Genomic DNA, 22,867 nt, shown 5'->3' with positions numbered 1-22,867 from the left:
ATCCCTCAAATCTCATGCTAATTGACAGTTTTCATGTAATACCAATCAAAATCCCAACACTGCAGAATTATATAGAGTGCTTATTAAACCTGAAGTTTTCTGGCCCCTTCTCTAAATTTAGGATTAAATCTCTGAGACTTAAGTCCATGAGTCTGCTCAATCAGTACTCCAGGCAAAGTTTAAGAACCTTTGCATTAGTTCTGATGAACACCATTAACAAAGCAAATATTCATCATGAACCACTTTGATCACCTTTGAGGGTATTTCTTTCTCTCCCTCTTTGGCGACTACCTTGAGAACATGACCTGTGGGAACAGCTGCATTGGCATCACCTAAAAGCTTGCTGGTAATGCAGAACCTCAGGCCCCACCCATACATATTGAATCAGAAACTACTTCAATTAATCCCCAGGTGAGACTCAAATACTTATTAGAGGTTGAGAAGCAGTATGTTAAAGAGTAAGACTCCCAAGAATTACAATGCTTGAAAAAGGTAATACATGTAAAACAAACCAGCTATTCCAGTGAAGGGGAACACACATTGCTCTTGAACTTCCCTGCTCTATCATCAGCCGTTAGGTCCCCTCATCACACTCCCACTCATAAGACTGGAATGAAATCACTATTTTTGACTTTATTTTCAATCACAGTATCTTTTCTCTTCCCAAATTCCCATCTTCTTTCCTACAGTAGAAAAGTCAGATTTTAGAATGAATATTTTAGTGGTGTGGGTTTTTTTTGTTTTTTTGAGGGGGACAGAATTGAAAATGACTACATACAGGCGGGTTTGGGTTACAGCATAGTTCTGTTCCTGTGACAGTGACATAATCCAAATTTTGGTGTAAATCGAAACACATGCTAGCCTAAGTCACTTACCTATCCTAACACCATTGTAAAATCATAATCTAGAATATAAAAACACAATTAAGCCACAGAAAAAGGAAAAGGACATAAATATACTGTACTATATATAGTACTGTAGCAACAGAAAAAAATGACAAAAAATATGTGTAAAAAAAACTCCTTATCTTTATTCCTGTGTTGCACACTGGAAAGGGCATTGCAAGGTGGGAGAGAGTGACCTATTGGAAGGAGGAAGCTGGAGAGGCAGGAGAACCTGCAGAAGGAGCTGGAGATACTGGGTCAGGGGAATCAGGATTGCCTAAGGAACATGCAGGAGATGCTGGAGACAATTCTACCTGTACTACAGGTGTTTTATCTCGAGACGCAGCTGATGTAGAGGGTACAGGATATGTTGTAGGCCTCTCTACCTTCTTAAAGAATTGTTTCAGGCTAGTCTGAAAGGTTGATGACGTCTCCTCTTCCAAAATCTATTTATGGCATTGCAAGACATCCATAACAGCTCTGTAGATCTTACTGAATCTGTCATCGCTGGGGTCTTCAGCCTCAAATTTTGCCAACCCATCCTCTGCCATAGAAAAACCTTCTGCCAAACCCCTGGTAGTAAATCTCTTGGGTTCTGGGGTTTCTATCTCTTCCTCTTCAATCAGCTGCTTCTCCAGCTGAATAAGGTCCTCAGCTGACAGCTCCTCTCCATGTGATGCCAGCAGCTCTGTGACATCCTCAGCCTATGCTAATGGTGTAAACCTGGGGTCTCAAACTCAACTCAGCATGTGGGCCGCAGAGCAAGATCACAACCATTGGGCGGGCCGCACTAGGTCTACAAAAGGCAACTGTTACGCAACACTTTTCTCACTGCAGTTGAAAACAAAAAAAAATCAGTACAACATTGTTCGGCGGGCCGCGAGTTTGAGACTCCTGGCGTAAACTGAAACAATCACACCTCAATTTTTTAAAGGTTTTATGAGAGCGAGCGTTGTAAACTCGGAACATCGTATGTCAAGACTGTCATACCTGAGGACCCCGTATATTAACTTAATTCTCTACTAATACAACTTTTTTCTCTCTTTCTTATATCTCAAAACTCCTCCATTCCTAAATCCAAACCCTGGGTATTAGGTCTCAATCATCTTTTACCCATTTCACAATTTCCTTCTTACCAAATGTCAGGTTTCATAAGCATAAGATTTTAGCAAATTTTTATATATTACTGTTAAATGTCATTTCTTCCCAAATTCAGCATTATGCAGAGTCCTTGCAACTAACTCCTCGCCATACCACTATTAAGTACAATGATCTATACACCTTCAACTTTCTAAGGCCCCTCAACCTCTTGTACTCTGCAACTCTACAACCCATCATCTGCTTTCTCAGACTGCCTGCAAAGCTCTCTGACAAATTACCATGCTTATGCATCTCATCCAAACTATCCGTCAGATAGCTGCTCTCCCTATGCTCTTTTTTCCAACAAATTTTAATAAGTGACTGTGTTAGCCTCTGGAACACATTTTAAGTAGGATATGTGTGTATTTACAGTCTATTTGGGGGAAAAGACAAAATAAGTTATTATGGCACATTATGATGAATTTTATGGGCAATATAACAAGTAAAAAGTGCTGTAATAATAAAAAATAAAAAAAACTATGGTTGGAATATCCACAATCCAGCATTCTCTCTTCACTTAAGCAGGCCCTGCAATTTCAATGTTTTAGGAAGCCTTTCTTGATATCTGACAACATAAGCCAAGAATCTATTAATATTACCTAAACAGCATTATAGACCTAACAAACTAAACACGCAATTCACTTCTCCTCTGATTCAGTGGTTTAGTTATATAATCCCACTTATGACTAGAGATGAATATAAGGTCTACCGCAGCGGTTCTCAACCTGTGGGTCGCGACCCCGGCGGGGGTCCAATGACCATGGCTTTAGGCGACCCCTGTGCTTTGGTCATTCGACCCCCGCCGGGGTCGCGACCCACAGGTTGAGAACTGTTGGTCTACGGGAAAGTTCTGTCTGTTTCTATCACAACAAGTTTTGACATGTAAGCACATTTATTTGGCGCATGTGTGCCTCTCTATTTTTATCATTTAATGTATACATACTGACGTAGCAAATTAACTAAAACAAAGTTGATTCACGTTAGTCTTACGTGTGAAGCGATAGTGTACCCATGGCTACTGATAAAGTTCATTTACGCCACTGTAATTTTTACGAATTTCAACAAGGAAGAAATGCTACAGAAGCATGTAGAAATTTATTGAAAGTGTTTGGTGAAGGAATAATACCAACTATCACTTTGTTTTTGTCCTTACAAAATTTTTTGAAGGGCAAAAAATTCAAAAATGAAGAAGATATCAAACAAGCACTGGTTCAATTTTTCGCATCAAAAGATAAAACATTTTTCAAAAATGGGATATACAAACTGCCTTCACGCTGGCAAGAAATTATTAATAATAATGGCAATTATATTATTTAATAAAGTTTATTGGCGGTAAGAAAAATTTGTATTTTGTTTTATTCCAAAAACAGACAGAACTTTCCGGTAGACCTTATAGCAAGTAAGCATGTCCTAAGTGCATCTTTGGAACGTTTTAACTTTAGCACATGCTTAATATGTTATTTTCAACCTCTATGAATGCTCAAATTAAAAAATTCACTCATTTAATCATTTGAAAGTCCAATTCAGTAGGGGGTTGTGTCCTGACAGTTTCTTTGGCATTCAGAGTATTATCCCACAGAATCCTACATATGGTAATTAGGTTCTCAGGTCAACATGCAGTCTAGTACTAACAGTACTACAAAAGCTAACGTCTCTCTATTAAAACATTTCTGTGCGAACATTCATTCATGGTTCCAACTTCAGAAGCCAAAGAGCCATCTCAATACACCAACAGCACCACAGGATTTTCACCACTCACCTCTGAGAAAGGGAGTCCCCAGATCTAAGCTACCAACAATGCCCACTTAAATAACTACAAACAGCAAATCAGATGTGTGGCCTACCAATTCTACAGTAGTTCCTAACTTTTCTTTGTTCATGTCTACCTTGGAGAATATGCTGAAAGTCACAAGCCCTCTCCTGAGAAAAACAGACATGGATGTCTATGAACCCTAGGTAAACATCTCCAACTTGCAAAGCTTAGGGTCCACACATAAACTGTACACTGTAAACTAATATTGTCCAACATATGTTCAATATAATGAGAGCTACATATATAATTTTAAATTTTTTAGTTGCTACATTCAAAAGATTAAAAACAGTGAATTTTAACAATACATTTAACCCAATATATCCAAAATACTGTTATTTTGACACATAATCAACATTGTAAAAAATATTGAGATCTTCACATATTTTTTTTCATATTAAGGCTTTAAAATCCCAAATGTACTTTACACTTATGACACACTTCAATTCAGACTAGCCACATTTCCAGTACTAGCTACATGCTGCTGGTGGCTACTGTATTAGACAGTTTCACTAGACCATACCATATACACCCAACTATTCTCAAGCCCTCTGGGCTCAGGATCCCTTCACAGTCCTAAAAATTATTAAAAGCCCCAAGAAGCTTTTGTTTACATAGATTATATCTATACATAGTTACCATATTAGAAATTAAAATGAGAATTTTAGAAAATCTATTAATTCATTTAAAATAATAAACACATTACATGTCAACATAAATAACATCTTTATAAAAACAGTTGTATTTTTCAAAACAAAAATTTAGAATGTCAATGTTTAGATTTTTTTCAAAACTATTTAATATTTGCCTTAGTAGAAGACTGTTGGATTCTCATACCTATTTCTTCAGTAAATCTTTTCTGTTATTTTGGCTGAATAAAAAGAATACAAAAAAAATCTAGCCTCACATATAATGTGTACAGAAAAGGCGAATACTATCTCATCAGTCTTTAAGATAACTATGGATATTCGTCTCTGCTATTATAGCAAACATAACAATCAGTAGTTTCTTAAAGGTTAGTTGCAACATGGCATCTATATAAAACAACATCACTGAGTTTTTTGCAGTAACATTAAAATCCAATGGTCAGTCTTGTACTTTACATTTGTAACATCATGCATTTGGAAAATACCAGTTCAGTGAGTTAAAGAGATCTACCATTATATATTTTTTTAATATTTCTAAATATTATCACTTATCTCCTCAAAAAAAGTTTTCAAATATACAGTGGGAAGCTGTCAAATTCACAATGGTAGATACAAACTTCCAAAACTCTAATTTTCTTTAGAAAGCTCATATTCCATCGTTAGTAACACCAGTCAATTGTTTTTCTTGAAGTGACAGGGTCACTTCATTAACCCAGATATAAATGAATAATCACAGTTAGTCATTCTTTCAAATAAAAACTGTGTTCCATGAAAAAAATAAATCAGCTATTTCAGGACAGATTAATATAATCACCCAAAGGCTTTTCCTCAATTATACCAACACACTTCATTATGCAGCAAGTGCTTTATGTACAGTATACTTCTCATTTCTTTACATATTAAAACAATGAGTACTTACAAATGGTCAATAATAAGCACAGGAAAAGATGTTTAACATCACTTATCTTTAGGAAAAGCAAATCAAAACTGCATTAGGATGGCTACTATAAAATTAAAAAGAAAAGAAAATGTAAGCATTGCTGAAGATGTGGAGAAATTGAAACCCTGGTGCATTGCTGGTGAGAATTTAAAAGTGCACAGCTAATATATAAAACCATATGGAAGGGCTTCGAAAAAAATTAAACATAGAAATATCGTATAATTCAGCAATTCCATTTCAGGGTATATACTGAAAAGCAGGGACTGAGCAGCTTATCTGTACACTCTTATTCACAGTAGAACTATTCACAATAGCCAAAAGGTGGGAAAAATTCAAATGTGTCCAATGAAGAGGATTACACAAAATGTGATTATATACACAAATGGAACACTATTCAGACTTAAAAAGAAAATTGATACATGCCAAAACATGGACAAATCTTAAAGACATGCTAAGTAAAATAAGCCAGACATATGAGAACAAATACTGTATGATTCCACCTACATGGGTTACTTAGAATAGTCAAATTTATAGAGACAGAAAGTAGAAGAGGTTACCAGGGGCTGGGGATATGGGGAGTGAGTAGTTAACAAGCAGAGTTTCAATGTGGAAAGACAAAAAAAGTTCTGGAGATGGATAGTGATGATGATTGCATATCAATATACATGTACTTATGCCACTGAACTATAAACTTAAAATTTTTAAATGGTAAATTTTATATTATGTATATATTTCTACAATCAAAAAATAAAAATAAGACATGTACTTAGGGGCCAAGATTGATAAAAGACTTTTTACTGCTCCACCGAAGATATTCTTAAGGGAAACTGAGTTTATGTGACAGTGAAAAATAAATACAATGACTACTAGCACAGTTGGTGCCAACTGTCCTGATTTGAGTTAAGGAACTAGTAGTTTGAATCACAACTGCTTTTGAATCATCAGCGCAAATGCCAATACAGTGTAAAAAGGAATTACGTCTTAGTAGTATTCAGAAAATAATTTTGACCTGATAGAGCCTCTCAAAAGGTCTTGAGATCCCTTCCCAACAGGACCCACAAGCCACACTCTGAGAACCATTACTGAAGCCTATTCTTGCAGAAATCAATTAGTGACAGAAGGAAAGAGACACAAAGACCATAGAATATTTATTTTATTTGTTTTACCTTTTCAAATGAGAGAAACAAACAGGCTTATATGCTAAGCAGGAATCAGATATACAAGTACTAAGGAACAAGTTAAAAAGAGAAATCAAACTGATGGAGAAAAGAACAGAAGCAAGAAGGTAACCAGAAGCACAGCCTCTAAAGCTGGAAGTAAAGAAGAGACAAATATCAGAGGTGGACTGGGGGTGGGGGCTACACTTTGACTTATAAAAAATGTACAGCATGGTGACAAGAGTTACAAGTACTGTATATATTGATATATTTGAAAGTTGCTAAGAGAGCAAATCTTAAAAGTCCTGATCACAACTGTAACTCTATGTGGTGACAAATGTTAACTAGACTTATTGTGGTAGTCATTTCATACTAGATACAAACACTGAATCATCCTGTTGTACACCAGCAACTAATATGTCAATTGTATCTCAATTTTTTTAAAAAGCTCTCTACTTAGAAAAACAGATACTAGATAAATGCTTTTTGATAATGATGGTGATAATTGCATAGTAATCCCATATTTTGATAAAAAATATTTAAAATTTTTCTCTTCTAAAACTATATTTTAAAATCATAGATCAAGCATCACTATTTTTCTCTGTAAGAGTATTTTATTATTCCTTTTAACATAACTTTTTTCAATTTATTTTTTAATTTATTGGGTTGACAGGGTTCATCAAACGATACAGGTTTCAAGTATACAACTCAATATAACACCATCCACACACTGCATCATGCATTATACTATTTAAACTTTTTACTTGCATGTGCACCAAAAAATGCCACATGTATCACATAAGTAATGTCAGGTCATTTTTTAAGAAAATTGTTTTAAAATGCTACTGGAATTTATTTCACTGCAAAGACTCAAATACACTTGTGCTATGATCTAATAAAATAAAAATTTGAAAGAACTGTTTTTTATTTTGAATATTGTAGAACAAATTTTTTAAATAAAATGCATAAAGGCATTTGGTATTACAGCACTTCAGACTTCAAGCCTTAATATTCTCATATCCTTGAACTAGGAACAGAAGAAAGTGAAGCAAAATAAGCTATTTCTCTTCCTCTTCATTTTCCTTCCATACTGCTATGCTAGATTCAACTGAAAAAGCTAAAGTAATGTGATTGTATGTTACTTTACACTTCATAAATAAATGATTTTCATTTAGGACTAAACCTTTCCAGACTGATACAACAAACTAATTTGGGGGAAGGTGAAATTTTAAACTTCTTAATATTTATTCTGACATCTTAAATAACTGTAGCACCCTATTTTACTGCCGTTAGGAAAGAGCAAAGTAAGAAATCTTTAACTCAAAAATTTGGGGAATACTCCCACTCCACCTCAGACTATCTGAGCCACCCATTAATAATCCAGCTTCTCCAGAATATTAAAAGTCCTCTAGTACTTTAAGCCTGCTAGAAGTCCCCACTTCAATCAAGGGCCAGTGCCGGTCTATGCAGAGGAGCCAATTCAGTGGGAAAAGGGCTAGATTCAAGTCATGCAACCTGAATTCTGCCCTCTACCATCAGCACTAACAGTGCACACTCTGGGTTCATCCCTTACTCTACTTTCTCATAGTTAAATGAAGGAATTAAACTGGATAATTGCTACAATTATAGGAGATTTAAAGACACGTTATAATTTTAAAATAAAGACTGTTATTCCAACAATATCAACTCCAACTAATATAATATTTAGGACATTTTCTGAAAGAAGCTGAGATCTTACCCTTAATTCAAATTTTTACATAACACCCACTACCCTATCCCAATATTTATTCTTCTAAAAAGCAACTATATCAATAGGATTGACCTAATATCCATAATGGTCCACCATAACTTTTTAAAATACAGGTAGTCTTTATTAGAAAGACAACCACTTCTCCAAGATAAGAACAAATCTGAACCTCGAATCTATAAAAAGGAACTTCTTCTTATGCTAGAAATGTATGGGACATTAATTTATTTATTCCAACTTTCAACAGTACGGATTCATATAGCACCTTGCAAACTCCCAACATTCCTATGAACAGGGTACTATCAGCAAAGTGACATATACAAACACTTTTTTTTAATCAATGGATTTGCAACATTTCTTAAATTCCCATTTCAGTGAGCTGACAAACATAAAATCTACAACAGCTAGCTTCATTAGGTTAAAAGAAATAACTATCAATTTGTACTGAGATCCTTAGAATTTTTCCTTTGGACTGTATAAACAATATTTTCTAAAAGATGAAATATTAACAAAAATTTAACAATCCAGTTAACTATTCACTAGGATTGGAACTGGACTAGTTAGTAAACAAAAACACCTCTTTAGATCAGAAGTACTGTATATACAACCAATTAACTATCTTACCAACTTTACTCACTGATTGATTACTCATCAAAAGCCTACGCAGAGTCAGGCATACACACATCCTACTTCTGGAAAAATAACCCAAAATCTATGCCGTACTGATCATGAGAGAGTAACATTTTCTTAAAATACAAAGAAGAGACCATTAACATGCAGTAGGAGAGCTCTGGTATGCAGGCCTGAAGATGAGAAAGTGGGTCATGGCCAGCGGTACATAATCCCACTCCCTGAGAAACAGTCCAGACAACATCCACTAGGTCAAGTATTTTACTGTACTCCAGGTAAGTCATTTTAGTATTAATATCTTAGTGATTCCAGAATGAATAGTAAATCTAGACTAACTACTGACAACCTCATGCAAAAGAAAATACTAAGAATGTAAAAAGATCCAGACAGCCCTAACAATGACACAACCACAAAAAATTAAGGAAAATAAGTTAACAAAGTATCTGGGCAGGGGAAGTGGTGTGCTGGAAAACTCTCTTCCAGAAAACCAAACAAGAAATAAAAGAAATATCGAGGGTGATAATACTTAGTTATTAACAAAACTGCAGACTTCATTTGCTATCCTCTGATCTGTTATGCTAGGCTTACAGATTTCCTTATATAAAAGAAAATTCCAAGTCTCTTCACAGAAGGAGCATCTCCAGTATCATACAATGTAGTTAGAGAGGTCCCCCAAAGTAATAGTCAAATGTTTTTTTCCTCCATACATTAAGGGATGAGACTGCCTTCTTTCTAATCTCTCTTTCTCATAGATACTGGCTATCCCATTAAGCCAGTGGTTCTCAAACTTTTTTAAGTCAGGCGCATTTAAAATCCTACAAATAATTGTAGGCGTACTATATACAAATTTCTGATAAATATGTTATAATAATTAAGTCAAATACTAAAGAAAAAAATATAAAGTCCGGCCCTGGCCGGTTGGCTCAGCGGTAGAGCGTCGGCCTAGCGTGCGGAGGACCCGGGTTCGATTCCCGGCCAGGGCACACAGGAGAAGCGCCCATTTGCTTCTCCACCCCTCCGCCGCGCTTTCCTCTCTGTCTCTCTCTTCCCCTCCTGCAGCCAAGGCTCCATTGGAGCAAAGATGGCCCGGGCGCTGGGCATGGCTCTGTGGCCTCTGCCTCAGGCGCTAGAGTGGCTCTGGTCGCAACATGGCGACGCCCAGGATGGGCAAAGCATCGCCCCCTGGTGGGCAGAGCGTCGCCCCTGGTGGGCGTGCCGGGTGGATCCCGGTCGGGCGCATGCGGGAGTCTGTCTGACTGTCTCTCCCTGTTTCCAGCTTTAGAAAAATGAAAAAAAACAAACAAAAAAAAAAAAAAAAAAAAAAAAAAAATATAAAGTCCAAGCGTGCTTTTATGATCATTAAATGAAATAAATATGACAAAATTAAATTTATTCTGACATTAAAAAACATTTTTATGTTACATTTTTTGAGTTATGCTTTTTAGAACTCGTAAAAAAAGAGGAGTTAAAAAATAAAAAAACGACAAAAAAGTTATATTTTTTATATATATAGATAAATTCTTAGTTAGATTTAGTAATTTGGCACGTCCCGGCACAAATGTGTTAAGTTTTTTTATTCTTGTGTTTATGAGAAACATGAGCCTGATGTGTCCTAGCAATTTCTTCAATGTTTTGGCATATATTTGAGAGGCAAAGTCTCATTTCCTCATCAATACATTGAAGAATTCCTCTCTTTTTACTCTTAACTGTGTTGAGGGTAGAATATCCTAATTCACATAAATAGGATGTTGAAAATTGTAGTAAAATGTGCAAAGCTTTTTTAGATATTACCACATATTCTTCTTTTATAGAAATCCAAAAGGCTTCAAGAGACAATTCCTTAAGTTTAATTATCAATCCAAAACCCCCACCATACATACCATCTTAACTTTACACCAAACAAAGGATAGAAGAAACTTGCCTTCAGTCTTTCTGGGAAACATGGGGGTAGTATAAACAATCCAGCACCACAGTTTAACAGCCTTTTACAACCTAATCAGGCAAGTGACGTGGGGGGTTGGACAGACTGTCAGTTTACAGCCAATTCCCCACACCTCTGTCCCCCAAAAATCTAAACTCCAAAAACCCTGTTGATTTTTTGGTCCCCAACAGGCACATATTTCTCTGGAATACCATAGGGCACACTTTGAGAACCACTGCATTAAGCGTTGGTATTCTCGGCCACTCAAGAGAAAGCCATGGCAAGTTTATCATGTCCAATATTGTTACTTTCTTAAGATCAGGTACTCAGGGCACATACGTTAGACTTTGCTCTCACTGTCCCACAGCAGTAGCTTTCTTAAAAGATGATGTGGATCAAGGGAACTCAGGCTAGAACATTTCTGAGAGTATTACCTAACAAAAAGAGCAATACAGTGCCCACAAAACAAAGAAATGTTATGTAATCATAACAGAAATGAAACAGGCTAGGAATAAAAAATTCTGGTAATATTTTTTCATCCACCCAGGTAATACTGCATTTTTATTATCATCAACTATCTCTATTGGTTATTTAGTTTTAAACTAAACTTAAAAAATAGAGCCAAACTGCTCCTAAATATCAACTAACAGTTGGATATGTCAAAAATGGTTGGTATCCTGTTGTTTCATAGTAAATTTTACAGAACCTCTAACTGCTTTTCAATTCAGAATTAATCTCTTACAAATGTACTGAATACCTTTAAAGTACAGTATCCACTGGAAGAAATAAAAGATGAGTATAAGCCAAACCTTAAAGGAGCTTTTAATCTTGCAGTAAAAGAAACTTTTCATTGGACATTTTATTGGAATAGAACAAAGCTGTGTAAAGTAAGTGCAATATGAGTAACAGTTGCTACACCGGACATCAACTGGAAGGCATAATTACATTCATTCAGTTGCTAACAAGGTTTCACAGAAAAATAAAGATTGCAAGAAAGTAACTGTATTTTAAATGTATCCTGCAAGATCCAATTTCAACACAGTAGAAGCAGGTTTCTGCACTCTAGGCAAATTTAACAATATAAACTGAAAAATGGGAATGAGAAAGCATGAGAGAAGTGCAGAAAATACCAAGTATAAATATATATAGGGTTAGAGTGAGAGATTAAGGCTTGAAAAGTGGGTTGGGGTCACACTGCAGAGAGCCTTAAATCCCATGTAATGAGTCTGTATTTGACTTGGACAGACCAGTAAGAGGGTGACCTGTCAGAGGTCCATTTCAGGAAGAATAAGCTAGAAGGAATACAAGAGTTGATTTGGTGAATAACAGCCTACCAACAGAACAATCCACATGAGAACATAAATCACTGAAAAGTCCTAAGGACCCAAACTAGAAGTGACAACAATGGAAACAAAAAGTAACTAATTCTTCACATATACAATCATGGGTAAGCTTTCCATACCTAAATTCACTCAGAGAAAATATTGCCATACCTCTTCCTCATATATTCTTTCCAAATAAAAAGTTGAAAAACAAGAAAGTATCTTATTCCAGGTACCCTCCAAATTACACATATTACAAGTGAGTCACTAGGAGAACACAAATTAAGTGACAAAGAAGTAATAAAGGTGGCATATCCTTTAAAACTAAGTATATAGTACTCTGAAACGCCCCACAGTGTACTTAAGCACCCATCCTCTTATCTCAAGGGGGTACCACATAAGACAACTTCTTAAAAAAAAAAACAACAACAACTTGTTTCCAATGATTAAGAAGTATTTTTATATTGTGAGATAAAAAACCGTTGCTAATCCATAGTGAAGTCTGCCCAAAAACTCAAATGCATGATAATCAAACACAATGCTTTCATTATGGTGTCAGTACTAAAACTGTTCATCTTCATCCCTCCTTCCCCATGCTCCCCTCTCGTCAGATGGAACAGTTAAGAATCAGTTTTAAATACAGTTATCAGAGAATGCTAAAATGGAAAAAGATGTGACAGATTCATCTTTATCTTAGTTTTCTTTTTCTTGAGGAAACTGAGGTTTAAAATGTCACAATGTCATTTAGTGGCAGGACTAGGATTACAGGCTCGCCCAACTCCAAGTTTTGCTTTTTCTTTAAAAAGCTGACTCCAAGAAGGCATCATTTCAAAGATTTAATAAAATGTTAAAATAGACAAACTAGTAGCAACAATTATTTTATATTTTAAAATAATATCAATAGAAAAATACCTCCCTAACAGCTACATCCCAAACTATGTATGCCCTTAGTGTTAATCGAGTTCTACTTTACCAGGACAAACCAGAAATTTCAAAACAAAGTCTCTCTGTGCAAAGGCCTGACAACCACTTTCCTGCAGAGATGTGAAACTGTTAGCAGAAATGTGCTGACTGATCTCATTTGTAAAAACGATGCACACAGAATCTCTCAATTAACTAAGTGCCTAACTATTTCCAACAGCTCAGTCATTAACCACTCAACTTCCCAAAACTCAGTTCCCTAAAAATAGTAGTAGGCTTGTGGGTAGATGAATGGTTCACCAGATGGACGCAGGATAAAACTAAGGAATAAGCAGTCCCAACCCCTTTGCAGATGAAACCTTATGCAGCTTTGAAATTTCCCTTCTAGACTTTTAATTTCAGAATTCCAAGTCAAGGCTTTAATCATTTTGATAGCTACCAAATGTGTTCTAATAAGCATATGTTCTATTTCAAGTTCTCACCAAAAAAAAAAAAGGAAGAAAAGGAGTGAAATAGAACCAGGATAATATACAAGATTAATAAAGAACATTCAAGACCAGACTCAATGTAAGGACACATCAACTCTACTTTCTCATATATTCCTTAATACTAACAACATCAAGGACCATTTCAAGTTCTTCCATCCACAGACCCCATAATGGAAAGATATAATAAGTATTAATTTATTTCCACAATTTAAAAAATTTTCAAAAACAGCCTTTCCACTCTGCTCAGCATGAGAATGTCAGTATTAACCCCACAAAGCTGACTATAGCTAAAGGCAGAGAAATTTGACAGGTTAGTGAAATTTAGCACTTTTGTTAGAGATAAGTATACAATTCCCACTACATTTTTCTGAAATAATAAAAATTAGCAATTGTTTTAGTGTTAATATCCTGCTACCTCTAGAGAAAATGTATCAGCTGACAATCAAAATTACAACCTAGGAGCTAACCCTACAATAATAACATAAATGGCCTAAAAGAAAAGCATAGAGATTATGAATGTCCTTTGCTGAAAATTACCTTTCATGGTATTATAAAAGCAAATGCTGTGCCTCACCAGGCGGCTGCACAGTGGATAGAGAGCACTGGCCTGGGATGCTGAGGACCCGGTTCAAAACCCCGAGGTCACTGGCTTCAGCGCCAGCTCACACAGCCTAAGCACAGGCTCACCAGCTTGAGCACAGGGTCACTTGGCTTAAGCATGAGATCACAGACATGACTCCATGGTCGTTGACTTGAGCCCAAAGGTCTCTGGCTTGAAGCCCAAGGGGGCCACTGGCTCGGTTGGAGTCCCCCCCAACCCCACCCCATCAAGGCACATATGAGAAAGCAATCACTGAACAACTTAAGGTGCCACAACGAAGAATGATGCTTCACATCTCTCCCCCTTCCTCTTTCCCCTCACCTCTCTAGCTAAAAGAAAAATAAAAAAGCATATGCTGCTATCAATGCCAAAATTCTATATAGCTGATTAAAACTTAAAATTTTATATATAGCTGAATGGTATATAACTAATTTAAATAATTCAGAATTTTTACAAATATAAATGTGATACTTAATTCAGGATGAATGTAACAAATAACCTAATCTAAAAGCAAGTTATTACAACTCCAGAATCAGATTTCACTAAAAGCTTACTACACCCAAATATGAACCTGAAACTGACCTATATTTATTGAGAGCTTTGCCAAACAGTATTGTCACACATTATCTATTAATCTTCATAACAGATATTAACTCCGTTATATAGATACAATGTTTCCAGAGAGTTTAATTCAACATCCATCGTCTCCCAGGGCTTTAAATAACAGTCATATGCTCACTAAGCAGAAATGCCTATCTCTAAGCCCAAACACCTCTGCTGAGTACCAGACCATACACTCAACTTCCCATTGGCCATTACCTCCCATCCCAGATCTCCCAACTAAACTTGTCTGAAACTACTGGATATTCTCCCAACCCCAAAAACTGTCCTTCTCTACTTTTTCTCATCTCGGCAAATGGTACCTACATCCAAGAGTTGCATAAATGAGTCATTGTTCATAATTCCTACATCACCACCACCCACCCAATACACCACATCTTCCATTCAAGCATGGTAACATTCACTTCATACCCACTACCACCGTAACTAAGCATCTAATTTATACACCTCTCAACCAGTCTCTATACAGCAATTTCCTTGATCTTGTGAAAATACAGATCAGAGCATGTCACTGTCCTAATTTAAATCTTCCAGTAATTTTCCCATCGAATTTCAAGATAAAATCTAAAATCCTCAAATGGCATACGAAGACCTGGATCCTGGTCACCTCTCCAACATCATCTTGAGTCCTTCTTCCAATATATTTACTAGAGTCCACAGCTCTGGGCATATTTCAGATCCTGAAATTCTTCCCCAGAGAGGGGCTCTTCCCCCACACTACCCCCACCTTCACACCTCTGCCTTTACCTAATTTTTCTCGTAGTTCAGATTTCTGCTACAGTATTCTTTAAAGGCTACTTTCATCCTCTCTACTATCAATTGAATCCATTTTTCTCTCATAGAACCCTGTGCTTTCTTCTAATTTAATTATCAAAACTGCTAACTACATTAACTTGATGATTTTTAACACTTATCTTCCACACTAGACTATGTAACTTCCTCAAGGCCAGAGAAATAACTGTTCTGTTCTTCGCTGTGCAAATAGCAGCTAGTACAGAGCATGGCACACAAACGGCAGTTAATAAACAGTCATGGAATAATAAGAGGTGTTGATACTTTTGTTAAGTACTCCCCTTCTGTTCTCTCTGTCCTCTCTCAGGAACTTTAACTTATAAGTTATTGAAAAGCCACAGATGATTTCTGCAAATGAGTTATACTGAAATCCATTTCCCTGCTGATTTATGTTGCAAAATCAAATGTCCTTTACTACCTTCCTATAAAATTCACAATGAGAACTGATTAACACTCAAGCCTAAATTCACTCACCCTAATCTAGGCCGTTAACTCTGAGGGAGCTACTACGCATTTACAGAACTTGGGTCAATTCCAGGCCTCCAGTTACTCACAGTCCCACCAACCCCATGCCCACAGCAGAAAGTCTTACCCACCCAAACATATTCGAAATACCATTCCTATCCAGACCCCAAAACTTCATGATTAGATCTTAGCAAATTATGGCCAGTGCCCCAGTTTCTAACCAGTTAAGTCCACTTTGTACCAAAAACATTTAGAAAAAATGTTACCTACCTGAGAACCAACTCCTTCCGATTACCAATCAATACTAAATTTCTCTGACCAGCACTGAAGGCCTAGGGAAGTATGTGATCAAAACGCCAGTACAGTATTATGAACTTGAAAGATCACACTGAATTATATGTGCTTGACAATTTGACACTCTTACAAGCTAAAATTTACATATGTCTCTATCTCAATTCCATAATCCAAAGTTGATTTTGGTTAGCATGCGCTACTGAAACTAAAGTGTTTTTGGGAAGAAAAAAAACCCACAAAAACATGAAAATGCCCATTATAAAATATCAGCCTTCTAAACTTGGAGCAGAAACTAAAAAGGTGCTAGTGCTCAGCATTTTCAAACATATACATACTTAACTAGAAAGACCAGATGATACAAAGTATGTAATATTTCAGAGGAAACTACTCCAACAGTTTAGGTATAACATACAACATAAGTATACGTAGCCCTGAAAAACTGTTTTTATTTTTTAAAATTAAACATGTATAATACATAAATACGTATGTGGAGGTATGTGTATATATCTATATATATACACACACACACACATAAATACACATATATACATACATAGTTTATCCTCATTATTTGGATATTCCATATTTTGGAAAGTCATCTACTTGTTAAAATTTATTTGTATCCCCCAAATCAATACAATGGCACTTTCACGGTTATGTGCACACCTGTGCCTAGTGGTGAAAAGTTTGAGAAGGCCAACTGGAGTCAAGAAGGTGATGCTGTCTGTGCCTTCTGATTTCAGCTTTATACTATAAACAAACATCCTTTTTGAGATCTACTTAGTGTCATGTTTTTCTCATTTTTATGCTTATTGGTAATTTTATTTTTCAAATAGCTCCCAAGCATAGTGCCAAAGTGTCTAGAGTTCCTAAGCACAAGAGGGCTATAATGCCCTTTACAGAAAACATATGTGTACTAGCTAAGCTTTATTTAGGTAAGAATTTCAGTACTGCTGTCCATGAGTTCAACGTTATTCAATCAACAATATGTAGTAAATAAGGTGTCTTTAAACAGAAGCACACACAAGCACGGTTATATACTGACTGGTGAACAAAAATGTGAACAGAGGCTTACAGCACCTTAACCTTTTATTTCCCCTAAGAACAATGGTTCAGTACTCATTAATTCACTGTTTATGGTGATTTTAAGGAACATAACTACCCCAAATAATGAGAATTATATATGTGCACACATATGCCACATGTTTGAAGCCTCAAAGACATTGCAGAGGTCATTCTGAACAATCTGCCTATGTCTGCAGTAGAGTAGCAAAAAACCTCAGGGAACAGCATCTGCAGGGTCTTGGCCACTGTTTAAACAACACTGACTTAAAGAAAAAATATAAAATCTACCAAGTTTGCTTTTTGGTCTGTCAGTGCTTCTACCCCTTCCCCACTTAATAGCATTGGCATACCTCTCCCCAATTTAGGTACTCTAAACTCTAATGGCCTTTCCAGAAGTATTTGCCCCATCTTATTATAATCAGGTAAATATATCTGTCAATTACTGAATGATCATTCTTTATTTTTTTATTTTATTTATTTATTTATTCATTTTAAAGAGGAGAGAGAGAGAGAAAGAAAAGAAAGGAAAAGAAAAGAGGGGAGGAGCAGGAAAGATCAACTCCCATATGTGCCTTGACCAGACAAGTGCAGGGTTTCGAACCGGCGACCTCAGCCTTCCAGGTTGACACTTTATCTACTGCTCTACCACAGGACAGGCCTTCAATGATCATTCTTGGATGTGAACTAGACTTGTGCTTAAACATCTTGCTTAAATTGTGGTATTACTTATTTGGAAAGAAGAGTATATTAAGCATCTCAAATAGGAATAGATTATCAGAATCAAAAAGAAAACCAAATATAGATAATTTCAGTTGTGTTATGTGCTGAAGAGAGAAGGTGAGAAAGTCTAGTTCAAGAGCAGGGGTGTTGGGTAGCTAAATTCCATCCTTCAAAAGGTTTCTTCAGGCCCTGGCTAAGTTGGCTCAGTGGTAGAGTGTTGACCTGGCATATGGATGTCCCAAGTTCAATTCCAAGTCAGGGCACACAGGAGAAGCACCCAATTGCTTCTCCACCCTCCCCCTCTTGCTTCTCTCTCTCTCTCTTTTTCTCTCTCTCTTCCCCTCCTGCAGCCATGGCTCGACTACAGCAAGTTGGCCCTGGGCACTGAGGGAGGGTCCATGGCCTCCACTTCAGGCTCTAAGAAGAGCTCATTTACAGAGCAACAGCCCCAGATGGGCAGAGCATCACACTATCACCCTGTAAGGAGCTTGTCAGGTGGAAGCTGGTCGGGGCACAGGCAGACTCTGTCTCTCTGCCTCCCCTTCTTTCACTAAGTATAAAAAAGGGGGGAAGGGGTTCTTCAACCCTTGCTTGCACCTAGCTCTTGATTACAGCTTTTTCCAAGAGAAAGGACAAATCAATGGAACAACATTAGGGCATGAAAAATTTTTTCTTTAATTTCTTAGTGATTGAGTGAGCACTCTCCTTTTGAAATTCTTCATTTTTAATTTTATTTTCCAAAATAACACATTTTTTATTGAAAACGACTTGCTTACAATAATGACAGGATATTCTTAGAGCAGTGATAGAAGATACGAATCCAAAGTCCAGTTTGATGAAATGCCAATGTTTTCTTTCTATTAAATAAAAGGCCCATCTGTGATTTAGTGGAATGAAGTAAATGCAATGCTACTCACATCACAATTCAATTAGTTAATACAATTCAAAGACAGAAGTACAGCATGTGTGGTAATAGTGTCTTCTTAAAACCTACAACTCAACCTAAACCAACACTTGAAATTCACATATATAATACTATAGGGCTAGAAAATTTTACAGAATAGTAAATCTATCTATCATGACCATGCTGCATGTATATTCCTTCTTCTGAGAAGTTAAGGATCCCACCTCTTCAAAGTTTAGGTACGCTCATTATAAGGAGCAATGTTTGCAAACCAACGACATCCACCTCTCTAAATTATTCAACATTTCTTTTGCTTTAGAATATTTATTTTAGAAACACCTTCCAATTTTTCTCCTGCACTAATTTGCTATTGCTTCCGACATTTCAAAAAAAAATACAGGTGGACTCTTAAGTCTGCTGTCTTCAAACCACATCATTGTCAGAGACCCAAAACTATTCTCTTCAAATTTCTTCTCTCTTAACCTTAAAAGGGCTGTTCATCAACTAATTATTTCTTATAAATTTTTTAAAGTATGTATTTTGTAATGTCATTTTGCAATTAAAAACATAAAGGTCAATGAAGCATGTAATAAACAAGAGCAAGTATTTTCTACAAGCCAATTAGACAAAAAAAAAAAAAACACAAAACTCAAGTGTAGGACCTTTTCTTTTTTAAATGGATTAAACTCTTGTAAGCATAACTGCAACTGCTGGCACAGTCTGATAAAGATAATGAAGGACCGAACACAAAACTTCGCAGATGAAAGTTAACCTGCTTTCATACCACCTTTTAAAGTATACGAACCAACGGGACACCACTAAAAGCGAATGAGGAGGAAAAATTCTAAATAACAAAGACCGAGTTGAAGTTTACCCGCTTGCCCAAAGCCACCTACTAACTGAATTTGGGGCAAATGATCACCTCCAACACGCGCACACAGTTTCTCAACTGATGACAGAGCAAGAGCAAAACCAGGTTCAACACCAGGGGCTCCAGGGTCCTGTGCCCTGTGGCGCGGGTGGAGACTCCGATGAAGAGGCCAACGCATGACACCCGCCTGAGCCACAGCTGGCAAGGCAGAGCCTCCGTCCTGCTTTATCTGACCCTCTAATGAGTCACTGGCCCAATCATAAGCCACATCACTCCCTAGGACGTTTTCTATTTATTTCCTCGCGTCAAGAAAGACTAAAAATGACTTAAACTCGTAATAAGAGTGCTGTGCACTGGTTAGAGCTGCTGGCGGCGAGAACAGCCGGTGAAGAGCGAAACGCCGAGTTACACTTTGAGAGACGCCGCCGGTCCGACAGAAGATGCAGACAGGATGGAAGAGCAGTGAACCGAGAGCGCTGCCGGAGAAGCGGGCGCGGACGGACCGGGAGAAGCCTCCGCCACACCCCAGCCCTGCCACACCTGCCGGCCCGAGCCTCCCCGCGCGCCCGTACCTTCAGCCAGCGACTCCTCCAGGGTGACCTGGTAGCGGCCGACCGCGAACACCCGGACCCCGACGGACGAGCCACAGCCGGCCCCGGCGCCGGCCCCGCCACCCACCGCTCCGCCGCCGCCGCCGCCACCGCCGCCCTCCGACTTGGGCATTCGAGAGAACTTCTTCATGGTCCCGCCGGCGCGCTGGACGGTGAGCGAGAAGGCGAGTCCCTGGCCAGGCGCGCGGCCCGGCGTCCGTGAGGCGTCGCTGCCCTTCGCCCGTCCGAGCGTCCACGCGCGAGCGGCCCGCCGACCCTCACATCCCGCGCGCTCAGAGCGCACTGCTCCGGCCCCGCCGCGCGCTCCTCGGCTCCGCTGCAGCTGCCGGGCTCCCGCAGAGGGCGGCGGGGAGGGCGGGGACGGGGCGGGGCGCTAGGGGGCGGGCCCGAGTGCGGGCGACGCCAAAGCTCCGCGAGTGCCCCGGGCGCCCTGTCCTCTCTGAACACCGGGAGCGCTGGCCCAGCAGGGGAGCGAGGGCGGCAGATCGGGCGGGGGGCGGTACGGCCGGCAGGAGTGGGCTGGGCCTCCCCGCACGCACACCGTCAGGCTGGCAGCCCGCGGCGCCGCCGTCCGAGTGGGACCCACGCCGCCCGCCACTCGCGGCCGTTGGCGGTGCCCTGCCGACCGCTCGCGGAGACCTGGCGCCTCGCGCAGGCGCGTTGCCCACGCCGCCGGAAGTGACGGTTCCGGCTCTTGTCACGTGGAGGGGGGACGCGGGAGGTGATTGTGGGGGTTGAGCACGAGAGCGAGGCCTGGGGTCCCGGGTCTGGTGTCCCGACCCGGAGGGCAGGCCAAACATTTGGAACCCCGGCGTGGAGGAGGGAGCCGGCCTGGGAACCAGCTCCTGCGCTGCCCGGGCCGCGTGGTCTGTCATCTCCGCTAGGAGTTTGTATGTCACTCAAGGGGCTAAGAAATGCCGCCAACAACTTCGCCCCCGCTGAGGAACTTTCCCTGCCAGTTTTCCAGACCTTCTCTCCTGAGAATCGTCTTCCGCTTGCCTCCTCGGAGCGGGGGACGTGGGAGCAGCGCCCAACTAGAGCGGAATCCGAGCAACCGACTTGTGGAGTCGCAGTGTCGCAATCTGTAACAGCTCCTTGTGCAGGGAAGCGTTTTGCGGTTTATAAGGAGCATTTTCAGTATCTCCTGTGTGCTGTGCGACAGCCGTGTGAAATAGTCACAACAGATCTTAAGACTGTTCGCAGACCATCACCTTCGGCAAAGAAAACTTAACAGACTTGCCCAAGGTCACGCAGCTGGCCGCGGTGGAGCTGGGACTACGAGGTCCATCCTTCCGCAGTTAGTTCCGTACTTTTGACCAGTCTGGAAAAGGTTTGGGTCAGATCATTGTAAAACAGGAGGTTTTGGACTGTTTGCAGACAAACCAGCATTGGGTTCCCCGGCCGTCCTCCTCCCCCCCATCCCCCCAACTCCCGCGCTCCGTTAACCAAGAGATTTGCCCATTTAAAAAAAAAAAAAGAAAAGCCCCGTTGCTTTCATCTCATAAACCACGGGAATCTCAGTGCCTGCGGGCGGAATGAAGCCGGCTTCAAGAAGAGGGTGTAAGGAATGGCACGTTGTAGGTCATATGTGGAGAGTGCAGCTGATTCTCAGCTCCAGCCTGCCTTTCCCCCGTATAAGTACAGGACCTCTGTGGCCAGAGGTTCCAGTTTCTTGAGAAACCAAAAATCTAGATAATTTTTCTAATATGGTATTTCCCAACTTTGTAAATGTAGGCCAAATAAACTGTGCTTGTAGGACTCCGGTATGCACCCTCTATGAAATCTCCACCCCCATATCTTGATGCAACTTTCTAAATTTTTTTTTTTTTTTTTTTACAGAGAGAGGGATAGACAGGGACAGACAGGAATGGAGAGATGAGAAGCATCAATCATTAGTTTTTCGTTGCGCATTGCGACACCTTAGTTGTTCATTGATTGCTTACTCATATGTGCCTTGACCGTGGGCCTTCAGCAGACCAAGTAACCCCTTGCACGAGCCAGCGACCTTGGGTCCAAGCTGGTGAGCTTTGCTCAAACTAGATGAACCCATGCTCAAGCTGGTGACCTCGGGGTCTCGAACCTGGGTTCGGCATCCCAGTCCAACGCTCTATCCACTGTGCCACTGCCTGGTCAGGCTCCAACTTTTTAATGAGACATAGGCAGAAATGTTAGGAAATGTGCTTAAGCAAAAGACATGGACCTTAAAAGTCTTTCCTTTGCCATTTAAAGAGCTATTTGAACACCACAACAGTGTTCTGGGTTTAGGTATTTTTGCTGCAAACTCACGTAATCTACATTTTTTCATCAGGAGACCTG

At 39.2% G+C, this 22,867-nt stretch overlaps 1 protein-coding gene across 2 annotated transcripts in view; it reads right to left on the bottom strand.

Moving 5' to 3' along the window:
* The window catches only part of BMP2K (BMP2 inducible kinase), a 128,435-nt gene extending 107,542 nt beyond the window's left edge, over window positions 1-20,893 (bottom strand). Inside the window, exon 1 of one of the 2 annotated variants that reach the window (XM_066385513.1) lies at window positions 20,513-20,893. In XM_066385513.1, the coding sequence (XP_066241610.1) occupies window positions 20,513-20,681 (169 nt within the window). In that variant the 5' untranslated portion in view covers window positions 20,682-20,893. The remainder of the gene's footprint in view (window positions 1-20,512) is intronic. The other variant, XM_066385514.1, reaches the window with a different exon arrangement.
* Window positions 20,894-22,867: the final 1,974 nt, after the last annotated feature.

The sequence above is a fragment of the Saccopteryx leptura genome, chromosome 5 (assembly GCF_036850995.1).
Source record: "Saccopteryx leptura isolate mSacLep1 chromosome 5, mSacLep1_pri_phased_curated, whole genome shotgun sequence".
In the NCBI taxonomy this organism is placed as follows: Eukaryota; Metazoa; Chordata; class Mammalia; order Chiroptera; family Emballonuridae; genus Saccopteryx; species Saccopteryx leptura.
Note: the sequence above shows the minus strand (reverse complement) of the source record. Positions and strands in the feature narration are given on the sequence as shown.